Here is a 15,565-nt window from a genome sequence, read left to right as displayed (position 1 = left end):
CCCTGAACGTTATTGCAAGATATGAGCAGCGGTTTGAAAATATGTATTTCAACTTCTAATTGTTGACTTAAGATAAGCTTAGGGCACAATTTACTACTATAGTTTTCTTTATACTAGTCTAGAAAATGATAATCTGATGAAACATGCAGTTAATTTCTCTCCTCCTCTACCTTCCACAGATGCAAACATACTGCCATTTTATAGAAAGAGTAAGATACTTCCTTCTACTGTCCATGTTTTTCAGCATTCCTTCTGTATCACCCTATATTTTTGAATCTTTTATTATTTCTTGAGAAGAAATATTTAAGATGAGGAGTATCTTTTACCTTCAAAAAAGCTATACATATCAAAAATTTGAAGGTTTCTTCTTGAACAAGGCATCCTTAAATTCTTTCTAGAAAAACTCACAAAAATCTCTCCCTTAAAAGTCATCATCTTCAGCTGTCCTTAATGGGACTGCTGGTACTCCAAAAGTTGGCACTGACTTCTTTTGGTCCCCAGTCAAAGTCAAGTTTCCTTCAGAAAAAAAGTGGTAGTGCCCTATGTGCTTACAAGGACTACCTATCCAACACAGTGAGCATACCAAATTAAAATCAGATTGAAGTCTGTAACTGGTGTCAGGGCTTCCATATATACGCACTGTCTGCTTACTTCTGAAACAACATTTACATATGTATTTACTGGTGCCTCTTAAGTACAAACTTTTTTATCCTCTTCTTTATTTCTCTGTACAGGACAGTAACCACAATAAAACTTAAGAATGAGGCAATACTGACCTCTATCAATGGCACATTTTAGAGCACTTGTGTTTTAGATGGTTAGCAGAACTGATAGCAGAGATTAGAACCAAAGGTAAAACACAGCAGAAAATTAGACTGAAAAGTACCAGCTTCTACAGAGTTTAAATCAAGAATAGCAGCAACCCTGCTTTGGACTGTGGTCATAACCACCATGGCAGGACTTGAACGCAGAGACTGTTAGAGCTTGTATTTGACATAACTAGTTCCTGTTTAATCTAAGAAAACAAGCGTAATTGCAGCAGCCCCAAACAGCAGCAGCAGCAGCAGCAGCCAGCAGTGACATTCCACCCCGTACGGAACAGTAGCCTTACAGAGCACTCACTTTCCCAGGAAGTCCCACACAAACCCCCCTACGTGTTGCGGTGCAGGGACCGACACCTGGTAGGGAGGGTGCAATTTGCGGGAGGCGTGCTTTCTGAGAAAAGGCATAGTCAAAAAACCCCCACACGTACAAAACAAAACAACTCATGGAACCAGGACGTGACAATATAAATGGAAAGAAAAAGTGAGGAAGGAAACAAGACACAAAATGAAAAGTTACAGAGAGACAGGAGATTATGGAATGGCAATACAAAAAGCAAACAGTTCATTAGAAAAAAAGTGAATAACCAGACAGCTACAAAACCTCTACACTACCACAACTGGGACAAAACCAAAACTTTTAGGGCTGTTTACCCACAGAAGAAATGGAAATTTATGGCCCACCTCCCCATAAAAAAAGCAAAATCCTGCCCACAGAGACTATAAATTAGTGAGTTTGTACCCTAAATCTGATGTTGATTCCAATGTGTTTTTCAGAAGTTTGCATAGCATGCACCACATTTAATACATTATTTTTGGAAATCTTCCCTCCCATTCACAGCTGAAAAACAAAGTCCCCCACCCAGTAATTGTAACAGTTACTAAAGAGTGGAAGCATTTCCTTTTTTTTTTTTTTAATCTGAACTAAACGGAGTTTTGCAATCACTGAAAAGGTGACAGTCTTCTGCTTTCCATTTCATCTTCCTCTCCCCCTACCTTTTCTCCTTCTGTTTCACTGTACATACCTCTCTAACAGGTGATTCATTTCTTCTCTTCTATGGACAAAACCATGTTATTATTTCTCTTCTCCTCCTAGTCCAGTTGTCACATATAACTAGCATAAGGAAAAACTCCAGGGAGAGACTGTCTCTTTCGAAAAATCCCATTTTCATTTGCACAGTTACTCTCTGAATGCGACTTACTTCTTCTCATGTTGCCCTACATAGTGTAACAGTTCCTAACAGACACAGCTATATTCAATCTTGTTTGCTGACAAATGCTTCTGCAAGCATCAAAGTTCTTATTTACACAGAAGAGTTTGAACAGCTGTAGAGGCATTAGAAGTCATGATTTCTAGCTTACTCTGCATGGACTGGTTTAGGAAGGACTCTTACAAGGCAACATTATCAATTCTTTTCAAGAAACCAAGACTGTAGCTCTAGAACTTCCAGAATGTGCCTGGATATATCTGTTTAGCATGAAAGAATCATTTATAAACAAACATGGTAAACACCTATATTATATATATATATATATAACAACTATATATTTAATAGGCATGTTAAAATCTCTGCTTTATGTAAAAACAAGTTGAAAGCAAGCTTTCAGAGAATAGAGATGGGGGGCAATTGAAAAGAACTAAGGCAAAATAGAAAGTTCAGCAATTATTCAGAAGATGAGAATGGATTAATCACTACAAAGTATCTGAAATCTTGATATTGTTTTCCCTGTATTGTGACTATATTGCAGTTCCACCTGAAAAATCATTGTTATTTTGCTAATTCGCCACACTAACAATATGTACCTTGGGTCTCCAGATCTTGAGGACCCTTTCCATTCCCACTTACAGTGGTTAAAGAACATGAATATTCTCAGATATTTTTTTTTCCTTGATTTACATGGCTGCAGTAAATCACATGATATCAAAAGCAGTCTCCTCTTTGACACAGCTGAAATACATGTTAAAATTACTAGAAGCAAAAGAAAAATATTCTATCTCAGTACTGGCAGAAAAGAAAACAAGCGAAAAAGAGAAGAGGGCACTCTTTTTTTTTTTTTTAATAATAGGAGAGATCAGTTGGTAAGAAGGAATGGATAGCACTGAATAGCCAAAGTATTCCACAAAGTTGTTATGGAATGATGTCCAGTCATTTTGGGGTTTTATACTTTCATTCACATAGCATAAGTTTGGTTTGTGACTGGTAAGCAGCAAGAAACAACCACTGAACTACCACAGAAAACTCAATAACTGCTTTGCTGATCTCTGGAATTTCATCTTTTCAAAGAAAAAGGGCCTTTATAACTCTTTAATAACTGGGTGCCAGGGTTTTTATCTCTAAAAGAGAAAAAGGTCCGGCTTTGTTTCTCTTTTTTGTTATCATTTTGTAGACTATAAGCTATTTTTATTATAGGCCATTTATATGTATTCATTCAGTTTTTGACACTGAAAGTCCCAATCTGGACTGGAATTTCAGAATGCTAATGTAATTTTAAAAAAATAAACAGTCAGACGTGTTAAAAACATGCATAATAAAATGCTCTTCCTGCCATTCCATTCTCCTCTAGCAATCAGGGTTTAAGGTATGATTAATATTTCCAACTCGCATTTCCTAGTCAGCAATTCCTTCTGCACACAGAAAGAATTAAAGCACTAAGAACAGATTTCTTCCCCATACCTTGGTTCTTTTTGATGTTTGTTGCTCCTGACCCCCTCGTCAACTTGTAATAATGACATTGGGAATTCAATGCCTGAGATAGACACCTGTAAGGGACTGAAAAATCCTGCAGGAAAACATGACTTGGAACTACTATTTAGCTTTCTTCAAGGCTATACTTAATGCACCTTCTCTACCAATCTATTGCCCAAATGCTCTGCTGAATACATGACGTATGGAATGGGCTGAAAGTTAAATTATTCAGAAAAAAGGGAAGATGGTTAGGAAGTTCATTATGTTCACTTTTGAGTGTTTGAACTTATACCATAGGTGTAAGAAGTAACAAAACAGGATGATCTTTACAACCACAAAGGCAGAAGAAACCTAGCTGACAAGTTGAACTGCTTTATTACTTTCAAGAAAATAAGAAAGCATCCTACAGTGAAAGATACAGCTGAGTAAAGCTATTCAGTCCAGTAGTTTCACCGCAGTACAAGCAAATTATGTGAAGTTAGTGGACTCAGAGGATCTTCTCCGCAGGATTTATCACTGAGATTTTCTTGCACAAGATGAAGGAAGAAAAATGAAGGCACACAGCAGATGCTGCAGAAGTTAAGAGATATCTGGACCTTCCTGTTAATGCTTTCTCTGAACACAGTGAAAACAATCTCAGATCCCTAGGGGGGACTTTCTATTAGCAGAGCTTCTTAGAACAGAATTTTTCAAATCATTCAGAGGAGCCCATTATTTGACTATCATCAACTCAATGGAAATCACTATCGCCCTCATGAAGTACTTGAAATATCTTCTCCTTAATTTCTCTCACCTCTCGGACACTAAATGCAGAGCAGTTAAACAGCAATAGGATAAAAATTAAAAAGACTATTCTGGCACAAGGCAAATGCAAAGGGGAATAATCAAATTTCCATTTTGCTCTTCTAAGTAAGTGATTCTTTACCATGAATGGTAGAGTAAAAAAAAAAAAAAAAGAAAAAAGAAAGAAAAGAATGGGTATTTCTGCTTAGAAACTCTCTCTCAAACCATTAGAAGGTAAGAAAATAACAGAGAAGAGAATCTCTTTCAGGTCATTCCCAAGATCTATTGGATTGTGATGCAAATGTCACGGAATCATAATACACTACCATTTTTGTTTGGGACATTCAAGACTAGAAAAAATATCTCAATATGCTGCCTCCAGCACAAAGAAAGTATCTCGATATGCTGCCTCCAACACAAAGATGGAAAATGTTTTATTACATTTGGTTTGGACAAAAACAGATCTATTCATTCAGCTTTACTGTTTCTCTACCATAACAAAGAGTTTCAATGCCATTTGTCAGAAGAAGGTAACCATCATGAGTTCTTAAAAGTCATTTTTCCTGCTTTATTTTTTGGGGAGGGAGAACCATACCCGAGGAATTTATTAAACAACATTAATTAATTGTTTTCCAAATACACTACAGCGTTGCCAACTTTTCCTACCATCTCCACACCCTGACAGCTCTATCTGCCCCTCTAATTCTACCTGTATCAGCTCTGCTTTAAGAAACTAGTTTAAGAAAGCACCCAGTAAGATACTTTTTCACTAGTAAAATTAAGTACTGAAGCAGAAAAATAATAAAGAGACTTTCCCAAAATAGACACTCCAAGGTTTCTAAGACAAGAAAAATGGATTATGTTATCTCTAAATTTAGGCAGCTCTTTTGTTACTGTAGTAACTTTATACCATTCTCACCTCTCCAGTTCTGCAATCTTCTTATCCTTATCATTCTTCTCATTTTCCATCTCTTTCAAGATTTCCAGAAGACGATCCACTTCAGCTTGAGCCTTGCCAGATTCTTCCCGATACCGTGTTACCTCCCGTTCCAGCTGCTGCATACGATCACTCAGCTCTGGACTGGCCCTCGCCTCAAGAGTTGCCTCATGAGCCTGTGAGAAAAAGGGTCAGGAAAAACACTTTACTCATACACATATTTTACAGATACTATAATGACTGCAAAACTATATCTACTTCAAAATGAGAAGTTTAATTATTAAAGAGAAATGAGCATAGTGTGCATATACCACTTAAAGTATGGGAAAGTACTTTCCAGGAAGAGGAAAGTTCAGAAATGTTTAAATATATGGATATATATAGTTTAAAATTTTTAAGTGATTTTTAACTGAAACAGAACTGACAAAAAAAGTAAAAATATGAAAAACATTACATCTCTTTGAAAGGAAGGAAAAAGAAAATTCCTAAAATACACTTCTAAAGCAGTGATATAACCATAGAATTAGATATCTGAGATATTTTTAAATTGGATAATCCGGAAAACCAAATCACAACTTAATAGCTTCCAGTTACTAAATCTGTATGTGAAATTTCAGATAGATTTGCACAGACAGTGCTCTTGAACTGATGTCTTTGTTAGTTATCTCAGAAATATAGATTAATATGAATATGGCTACATAATGAAATTATCTTTGACTAGTTGTTTAGGAATCATGTTTTAAAATCAGGCTATGAGTACAAGAAGCATGAGAAGACTGAGGATAAAATGGCTCCAACTAAGACCCTTTTAATTAACGAATTTAATTATTTTAAGTGGCCTGATTTGTTGTAAAAATGACTAGTTTATTAGTAAAATGAATTCAATGGTTCACACATACAGCAAAGACAAAGAAAAGGCAGCATTTATGCTTGAGTTTAAACCAGCAGACTGAGGACTATCTTTTCAGGGTCCTAAGGGTAGTTGTCAGCTTGCATCAGGAGAGCTGGGCAAACCATACCTTCGTAAGACATTCTCTCCCTCCCCTTATGCCTGTGGATCTTGAGCTGCTATTTGATATTGATCAAAGCTACTTCAGAACTGCTCAAATTTGCTTCAGTGAATAGCAGGTTTGGCGGAGCTATTCCGCCAACCAAGACTGCCTGTAAACTCAAGGTCTTTCTTTTCCCTGGAACAAACCTACAACAGAACATAAAACTATTGACCTTTCCCCCTGTTGTGCAGCTTGCAAATTTATTTTACAAGCTGCAAATGTTCTGCTCCAAAGCACAGTAAACAGGATAGGACTCTGTTACTTTTAAAGGCAACTGGACCTCTGGGTTTAAGCTGCTGCTTCCATAGAACCCACCAACAGCAAAGACACACTTGGAGAAAGCAGTTTAGTTATTCAGCAAAATGAGACTGAAGGAAAATACCTATTCACTGACCTTAGCATTTTAACCTTGGAATCTCCTGTTTTTAATTAAATCTGTTAAAGCCTACGCCCTATTCTAGTGAAATTCCGCTGAATCTCAGAGCAGAGTGTTCCTGGACAGAAGCATGCCTCAATGCTGTTCTTTACTGGGACTGAGATGGATCTGGGTTGCCCAAATACTGGAACACAGAATCACGGAATCATTTAGGTTGGAAGAGACCTCCAAGATCACGGAGTCCAACCTCTGACCTAACACTAACAAGTCCTCCACTAAACCGCATCACTAAGCTCTACATCTAAACGTCTTTTAAAGACCTTCAGGGATGGTGACACAACCACTTCCCTGGGCAGCCCATTCCAATGCCTAACAACCATTTTGGTAAAGTTTTTCCTAATATCCAACCTAAACCTCCTCTGATGCAACTTTTAGCCCATTCCCCCTCATCCTATCACCAGGCACGTGGGAGAATAGACCCACATTGCTACAGCCTTCTGTAAGGTACCTATAGAGAGCGATAAGGTCACCCCTGAGCCTCCTCTTCTCCAGACTAAGCAATCCCAGCTCCCTCAGCCACTCCTCGTAAGCCTTGTTCTCCATACCCCTCATCAGCTTCGTTGCCCTTCTTTGGAAAGGGCACACTCCAGCACCTGAATGTCCTTCCTGTAGTGAGGGGCCCAAAACTGAACACAGTACTTGAGATGTGGCCTCACCAGAGCCAAAGAGTGCCAGAGCACTTCACGTTTCAGAGCCTTGGCCATGCAGCAGCCTGCCTGAGGGCCTATGCTAAACAGTTTTGGATTTATTTGAAGCAGGAGCTCCAGAAAACTGGATAAACTGCACAGTATTTTATCCTATAACAAAATTTCTGACAACTACCAGCTCTCTGGGGCTGGGCTCTCTGCAGGACTGCCCAACAATCACAGATACTGGAAGAGGAGGCCTTCTGGAGGCCGTGTGTTTAGGCTCCCCACTTCTGAGAGGCTTCCATGTCAAACCTCCCCACTCCTCTGTCACGGAGCCGTAAGTCTGAAAATCCTGCTCCTGAGCTGCTGAGCCAGCTCCAGCTCCAAGTGTGTCCCTGGTGAGCCTGAGAACTTTGTGAAACCTCTTGGAGTTAGGGTTGCCTACATTTCCACATTCCTTACCGCCAAATAAGCAGTTTGAATTAGCGTGCACTTTCCAAGGGTTTATGAAGCAAGTGGAAGTCTAAATAACGTGTTGCCAACACGATGTTGAGGCTGGGAAGACCTCGCAGCAATGAGACAGACAAGTGCATCAGTTCCCTGAACAGCTGCAGGCATCAGAGAATGTACTTTGTTTTTGAAAGAGTATCATTGAGTGTTCCTGAAATGCTTTATCAGAAGAAAATGCAAGAAATCTGAAATGTTTGATCTCATTTCCTTTTCAATTATACCTACATTTCAAACAAAAACTCCATCATTCTCTCCCACTTGCTGGTTTGCAGGAACTGGGAATACTGTTTTTGAGGCATGTCTATAAATCTATTGGAGGCATCTATTTTTTCCTAAGAGACACTGTGTATAGAGTTAAGTCCGTTTTTTCACCAGAGGCACAGCCTGAATTCTTCTATACTGGATTTGGGTATGTTCCCAACATCTCAAATTGTTTGTTTTAACAAATACTCCTCCAGGTTCTTTAAAGTCATCCAAAATACATACCCAGACAGTCAAGAACGGTGTTTTTTTTTTTTTTTTTTTTTTTTTTTTAATAAAAAAGAAAAGCTAGGCTGTTAGCATGGATTACAGAGTTCTCTAATTCCAAAGAAGTTTAAAGACCTAATGCAATTTTACAGTCAAGACAGTTCTGATTTATATTACTCCATGCTAATAAAAGCATCTCCACAACAACCCAAGAGACACTACCAAGAAGAGGAAATCAATTTTATTTTTCAGAAAATTAGCCAACAACTCAGTGTGTCTGGTTCTTATAGAACGAAAGAGCTATTTACACAACATAAATTATTAGTTAAGACACGTAACACATGTTATTTGTATATAATGCACATAAGTATGGATACTTTCACCTAACACAAAGAGAATGTTATGTGATATGGTGTAAACTGGAGACCACTTCCTGAGCTGTGAATTACTGAGTGACTTTGGTCCATTTTGTGGCTTATGTACAAAATACGTGTTACATGACCATATCTACAATCCTACTGGATTCATTTATTGTATAGGAGAGAAAACCAATGCATTTAGAGGTTTCCCACAAACTCGCATCAAGATCTGAAACAGATGAAATTGGCTGCCTTCCCAGTGTAACATTGTGTGAAATAATTCAGCAGTATATTAAAAAAAAAAAAAAAAAAAAAAAAAAGTTGAACAGAAATAATGAATTCCTATATTCATAGTGGAAAAAAAAATCTAAAATCATACACAAAAAAACTTCCCTTGCCTACCAAAGGTACAAAAATTCCAAATACCATTTTCAAAACAGAATAGATATGTAAAGTGCCAAATGAACTAAGACAGTTTCTGCTGTATTAAAGACCATAAAAAGTACATATTGATAGGTCTGCTTTCAGGTCTGACTGAGGCTTGCTTGTAAATCTGCAGCCTCTTAATATAGTTACAAGCAAGTATGAAAATGTATAAATATACGATTAAAAAATAAATTGAAAAAACAACTTGCTTAGGGTGAAGGAAACACTGTACTTTCATCTGAAAAATAAGGTATATAAGTGAAGGTGTGGCTACACAGGCCATTAAGTTTACCTGATTACAAGCTATTTTAAGCCCCTGTTCTATTACTGCTGGCCCTGTCATTAATTCTTCATATCTGATTCAGCATGGAGTCAAACAGGTGATTTCAACCTACTTTCAAGAGTGTTTTAAGCTTGCATGTTTTATTCTACATTAATCTGCATGAGAAACACACTCTCGAATTTTAGCCAAAAAGCAGCACCTTCTTAAACTATGTTTTGATTAACAAAGCTCATCTGAGCAGTTTTCATCCCTTTCAGTGTAAATTTAATTCCAAATTCAAAGTGGTTCGGGACTGAAAATAGTTGATCTTAACACTCTGGATTTGCTCTCAAATTTCTTAAGAGTGACTATAAACTAAGAGGTGGTTTAACAGCTTTCTGCTTTTCTGCTCCTAGCCATTATTTCCCATCTGGAATTTGGTAAGTGATGGGGTGAGCACTTCAGGTACCTACAGAATAAAAGAAAGAGTGATTGTTCCTCAAATAAATGTATTATAGCTTCTATTGCTTCCACAGATAATCATTGGATAAAGCCAACTTCTGCATCTAGAGCAAAGATGAACAATGTTTCACAGAAATAACCACTATTTGCAGATGGAGAGGAGACGGCGGCAAAACACATCGAAAATAATTTTGTAAGCTAGTATTTCTCATGCCAAAAAACTCTTTACTAAGAGGAAAGGTGATCTTACACAGCTTAAAGTATGTCAGAGGCAAGGAAGAAAACAATAGCACAGATCTAATTCAAAAGTTTTAAAATATAAGTAAAAATTCCAAACATTATGACTAAGATTCCAAATCAATATTCCTAAAAGGTTAGCTAAATCAAACAGCAAATAATTCACAGCACTTTCTACTTTTACCTATGAATAGAGACAGTAAATTCAGTTTAACATTTCACATACAAATGTTGCCAAGAACTTTTGGCCACAAGGTAGAAGTTCCCAAGAATATGAAATCCCTTTTTAATTCACCCTCATACCTCCAAGTGTGCCTCACATCTCCTGAAAAGAGTAAATGCATACACAAATATGAGAAAAAATATCATTACTATTTATTGCAAAAGACAAGCACATATAACGATTTTTCTCCTATTGTGACGGCAACAATTTAAATGATGAAACATTTGAACTGACTTCTACCATGCCTTTATTAGTTTCAACAAAATTATATATTTGAAAGCCATCCTTTAGCTTCAATGCTCTAAACCATGTACTGTGATGGTTTTTCAAAAGGGTTGTGCTGGAAGTAAAAGGCTTAGTGAACTCTCTGATATACTTATTACCAGAAAAAAACTTTAATCTGTCACAAGAAGTTGTTTTTTATCTTATTTTTAACAAATTCTTTTAAACCCCCCTCCAGGAGCTTTATGATCTTTATTAATGTGAATGTAAAATTTTGACACCTGAAAAGCAAGTATTTGGTTGGAACAATTTTATAAGGAAGGCTGAAGGTCTAAATGAGAGGAAGATGTCTCAAGAGAACCCATTACTCTAAAAAAGAAAATGACTATGGGAACTTGTATTTTTCTGAAGAGATCAGAAAGATACAAATTCCCATAGTTGATACTAAACATTATCAATTTGCTCTCTTTGGAAATTCCACCAACACAAAAAGTATACAAGGAAAGAAAGGAAATGTCCAAACTCTGCTTGTCTTTGCAAGCATACTTCAGCATCCTTATGCACTCCTCTTCTGAATCAGGCTTTAGTGACACGAACAAAAGCTACTATTTTAAGAAACAAAGCTTCATTCTATCTCTACACTCACAGAAAAGATTAACTCAAATAATCAGTAGATATGCAGTATTTGTGAGGATCTGGGGGGCTGATATTCAGTCTGTGGCTCTATGCCTTATTTACTCTGAAGTACACAAACCACACCCTAAAATAATGTATTTTCCCAGTTTTCTATCATGCAGATCATGTCTGTAGGCCATTTGTTTGCAAACAGTAACTAACTTCACTTCATAACACCAGCATTATTATGAAGTTACCAGGATGTAAGGATGCACTATTATACCTACTGTGCAGGTAAAAGATTAACAAATTGCTAGGTATTTTTATTATTCACTTAATGCTTTCCTATTATTAGAAATACATATATATATTTTCTAAATGGTATTCTCCTTCTCTATATACCTCTGGCTCATTCTCAGAATATTTTTCACACTGTACTGAAGATTGCAAGAGGCTGGTAGACAACATTTTAGTTATGAAATACTGTAACAACCACCTCATAATCAAAAATTAGGAAGGCCACACAATGTTGCAATGGCCATTTCCTAGCTTTTGGATGTCTAGTTTTTCAAAATCAATGTTATATTCACAAGGCTTTTGGAAGGGGAGATCGAGTTGGTAAGTTTAATTTTTTAGGTATGATAAAATCACACATGGGGAAAAACACCCCCCTAACATTATATAACATGATGTTGATAATATCATCTTCCATCAACAAGGCTTGTACTTTAAAAAACACCCCACAGCTTCTGCCATTTCTCTAAAGGGAATGCATCACTTGTACCTTAGCTTCTTTATTGGTTATATCACAGGTGGGAATAAAACACATAGTTTGTTCAAACATTTTATATTTCCTGACTTTAGAGTAATGGAGACATTCAGAAATCTTGCATTTTATTAAAGATTTCACAAAGAATATGCTCTCCTGGGCACAGATTCTCCTGCCTATTTGCATTAAGTACATTCCTTTTGTGCTATAATTCATTTCTCCAACCTTTTGTCAATGTTATTTGGCCAGGTTCAAATTCCTCTTCTCCTACCCAGGCAGATTCCACTAATCTGCCAGGTGTCCCCATCTTTCTCCTTCCACTTTCCTCAGGTTTGGGGACACAATGCCTTCCTCACACCATGTCCTCCCTGAGTCCCAGGTTCAATACAATTTTCCTGGTAATTTTATCTACTCATTCCCTCAACAAAATCCAATCTGTTTTTCTCTTCCCAGGGGCTAAATTCCAGTACTGGCTTCCAATCCTAGCAGATTATTTGTCCTGACCTGTTCTGCACAATGAGATGCTGCTTCTTGCTTCTGCTGTATTTGTATCAAGCAGTTGCTTGGAACCAGCAAGGTATTTGTTGAAGAGTCTACTCTTCATTTACTGCTGCTTGCTCAAATGACCAGACATAGAAGGCATTGTGGCAATGAAGAGAGAAGAGTAAGTTCTTCCTTTCACTCCAGACCAGGGTATAATCAATGCAGATATAATCTCTGGGAAGTTCCATTGCTAAATCTGTATCTCTCCTGAGCACGTGCAAATAGGCAATACAATTAACTGTTAGCCAGTTTAGGTAGATTTAAACAGGGGCCTAATAAATACCTGTTATAAGGACCATATCCTTCCATAAGAAAAAACTACTGGTCTAAAAAAAGAAAGATTAAAAACCAATCTATTATATACTCTGTTATTGAAAACACTGAACTGTTATGGCTGAGAGATTCTTTCAAGAAGACACAATATCAAACAAAGTCTCACATTCAATCAAACAACATCAATTTCAAATGACAGGTTTTACAAAATCATAAACAATTAATTATAGAATCTATTTAATAGGACACATTAAACACATTTAGTAATAGATTGTACCAATAGCCTAAGCTATAGCAGAAGAGAATGGCAAATTCCTTGAAAGTGAAGAAATGTATTAATTTAACAGAAAATTCCTGAGTGCCTGCTTTTCATACCTGAACGCACAATACCTTTGGGAAAAAATACTCTCTGTCATGAAATGCTAAATAATGTAAAAGCCATATACACTAATCTTATATCCTTTAAGGATGTTACTCTAATCTGTGTGCACCGAATACCTTAGAATACTTACTAATGACTTTTTTTAGGTGTAATAAAAATTTCAAAATGCAGCATAATCGTTTTTATGCTCTAATTGACACTTGGTTGTTATTTCTGATAGTTCTAGCAACTACTTTACCCTGTTGCACACGCAAGTCTTTTTCTAAATCTAGTCACATAAAGGCATTCTAGTGTCCCCTTCACTAAAATAATTTTTAATACAGAATGTCACAAAAACTGGGGGAAAAAAAGCCCTGAAAAAGCACTGGGAATTTTCTAACCTTCCAATAATTGTTGTCAGGATAGACAGCTACATTTACCCTGAACACTGTCAAAAGTAACACAGATATCAGCCTTCAGAAAGTTTTATAACACGCTTTCACAAAAGAAACCTTTGATGAAAAACACCTTGGATTACATAATTTGCAGCACCAATATATTATTATACAAGCACTCCCTGAAAGGAGTGCTCTTTGACATCAAACAGAAAGTTGGTAATACAATCCAAAAATAAACTGACATAATACCAGTGAGCTTATTAATGATTATATTTTTTTACGGAATGTTTTACTTGCTCTATCTTAATTATTATTTCTAATGTGCTGTTGTACGTGGTGTTTAAGAATACTTCATGCAATAAGCTTGATTTGCATGGAAATTCTTCTGCTTTCTTGGTCTGAAAATGCAATGGAGATGAAAGAAAAGCTACAGGACATCACTGGCAGCAAAGGGAAACAAAAACATTGGCACAACATTAAGTTGTCCAAGCAAAATGAATTTACTAACGCAGCCAAAAAGTAAAAGCATCTTAGAAGACTTTCTGAGCTGACTAGTCAGATGTACCATTGTATTTGTTTGTATCCCACTGCATTACCCATACCCACAACACTAAGTAATTCACCGATACGTGCTGTGGTAGCCCAAATATGAAAGCACAGGTCCACATGTCCAACACACAAAAACTTAAATGGAGTTGACAATGGCCTTACAGCCATTACTAAACAGCTTTTGTAACAAGAAGAATATGGGAAGGTACAAGTGCAAGTTCTAAATTTGATCATGATTTCTTACTGTAAGAGTTTTGTCCAATCCTCTAATCTTTATTGTAGTCCAGTGTTTGATGACAGATGACAAACAGCATCAGAGCCCATATAAGACTAGCCAAGCCAAATCTTGGGAAAAATACAATTTGGGTCAATACTTCATTAAGTCTGTTTTTCCTGTCTTTTGAAAGATATTACTCTCTTTAACTTGAAGGAAGAACACCACAGCAGGAAAAAATCCTACAAGTGAGCCTGTTGAATCTTGAGGTATTTTCCTGGCAAAGAATCCCTGTTAACATTTCTCTTAGGAAAAGTCCCCAGAATAGCACCAAGGGGAAGTTTGTTAACATATGGTCTGGGACTCTTTCTTTTCTCTACTCTTGATCCCTTTCAAATGAGCAAAATATCTAGAGGGAGAGAAACTATTCACTGGCAACAAAGACAAAAACCTGCTCATCTTTGCTGGAGCAAATTCTCATATTAATAGGTCTCTCCCAGATTAGAAAAGCAAAATGAAGCAAAGCATATTGGCTGGGAAAGATGAGAAAGAAAAGGCTAGGAAAAGAAGACATCCTGAAGACAACACAGCTAGAAGAAAACTTTGTCACTAGAAAAATATTACCAACGCACTTCACAGAAAAAATCATCTTAGAAAGAAAAGCTTGGAGAGAACCCCCTGTATTCGGTTTCCCTCTAATAATAACATCTCAACATAAAAGGAGACTATTTAATGTATGACATCAAACCATGTCAACTCAACAGGGATTTATGGCTAGCTTTCAGCATGCAGAATGTCCCATAGTATCTCCTGGTGGTAGGCTGACAAGTGAGCGCAGAAGCAATGGCAGTAGAATAATAAGAACATTTAGCACAGAGATTTGCATAAACATAATATTATTATTAAAGAAAAAACACCACCCCCAACAGCAACCCCTCCAAACAATATGAAAAACACTGAAGTTCTATTTGCTACAAAATAGTCATTACTAAGAAAAAGAAGAGTAATGGTAAGAACTAGGCAGCTAGAATCAGAAATTGGAGACTGCCTACATGGAAAGAAAAATAATATCAGCAACTTTTCAGCATCCCTACGCTGCACTTGGTTAGTAATATTTCACTTCAGTATAATGTTAAATATCTTTTACAGACAAGGTGGAAGCTTGCACTTCTCATGATTTCTTAAAGGCTCACTTTTTAGAGATTAGCAAGAGTTTTTTCCCAAGGACTGCCCAAATCTTATTTACCTCATGGTTTAACAGTGCTCCAGTTCAATCTCTTTTGAACTTCTGAGGCTAATAAAGTTAACTGAAAGTACTCAAATTGTTCA

General features: G+C 36.8%; 1 protein-coding gene across 12 annotated transcripts in view; it reads right to left on the bottom strand.

The window, feature by feature from the left end:
* The window catches only part of ERC1 (ELKS/RAB6-interacting/CAST family member 1), a 294,248-nt gene that overhangs the window by 159,688 nt on the left and 118,995 nt on the right, over positions 1–15,565 (bottom strand). For 6 of the 12 annotated variants that reach the window (XM_035345700.1, XM_035345691.1, XM_035345735.1 and 3 more), the window contains 2 exons: positions 5,211–5,404; positions 1,123–1,215 (listed from right to left, as the gene is read on the bottom strand). In XM_035345700.1, the coding sequence (XP_035201591.1) occupies positions 1,123–1,215; positions 5,211–5,404 (287 nt within the window). The remainder of the gene's footprint in view (positions 1–1,122; positions 1,216–5,210; positions 5,405–15,565) is intronic. The other 6 variants (XM_035345719.1, XM_035345726.1, XM_035345744.1 and 3 more) reach the window with 1 other exon arrangement.

The sequence above is a fragment of the Oxyura jamaicensis genome, chromosome 1 (genome assembly GCF_011077185.1).
Source record: "Oxyura jamaicensis isolate SHBP4307 breed ruddy duck chromosome 1, BPBGC_Ojam_1.0, whole genome shotgun sequence".
Lineage (NCBI taxonomy): Eukaryota > Metazoa > Chordata > Aves > Anseriformes > Anatidae > Oxyura > Oxyura jamaicensis.
Note: the sequence above shows the minus strand (reverse complement) of the source record. Positions and strands in the feature narration are given on the sequence as shown.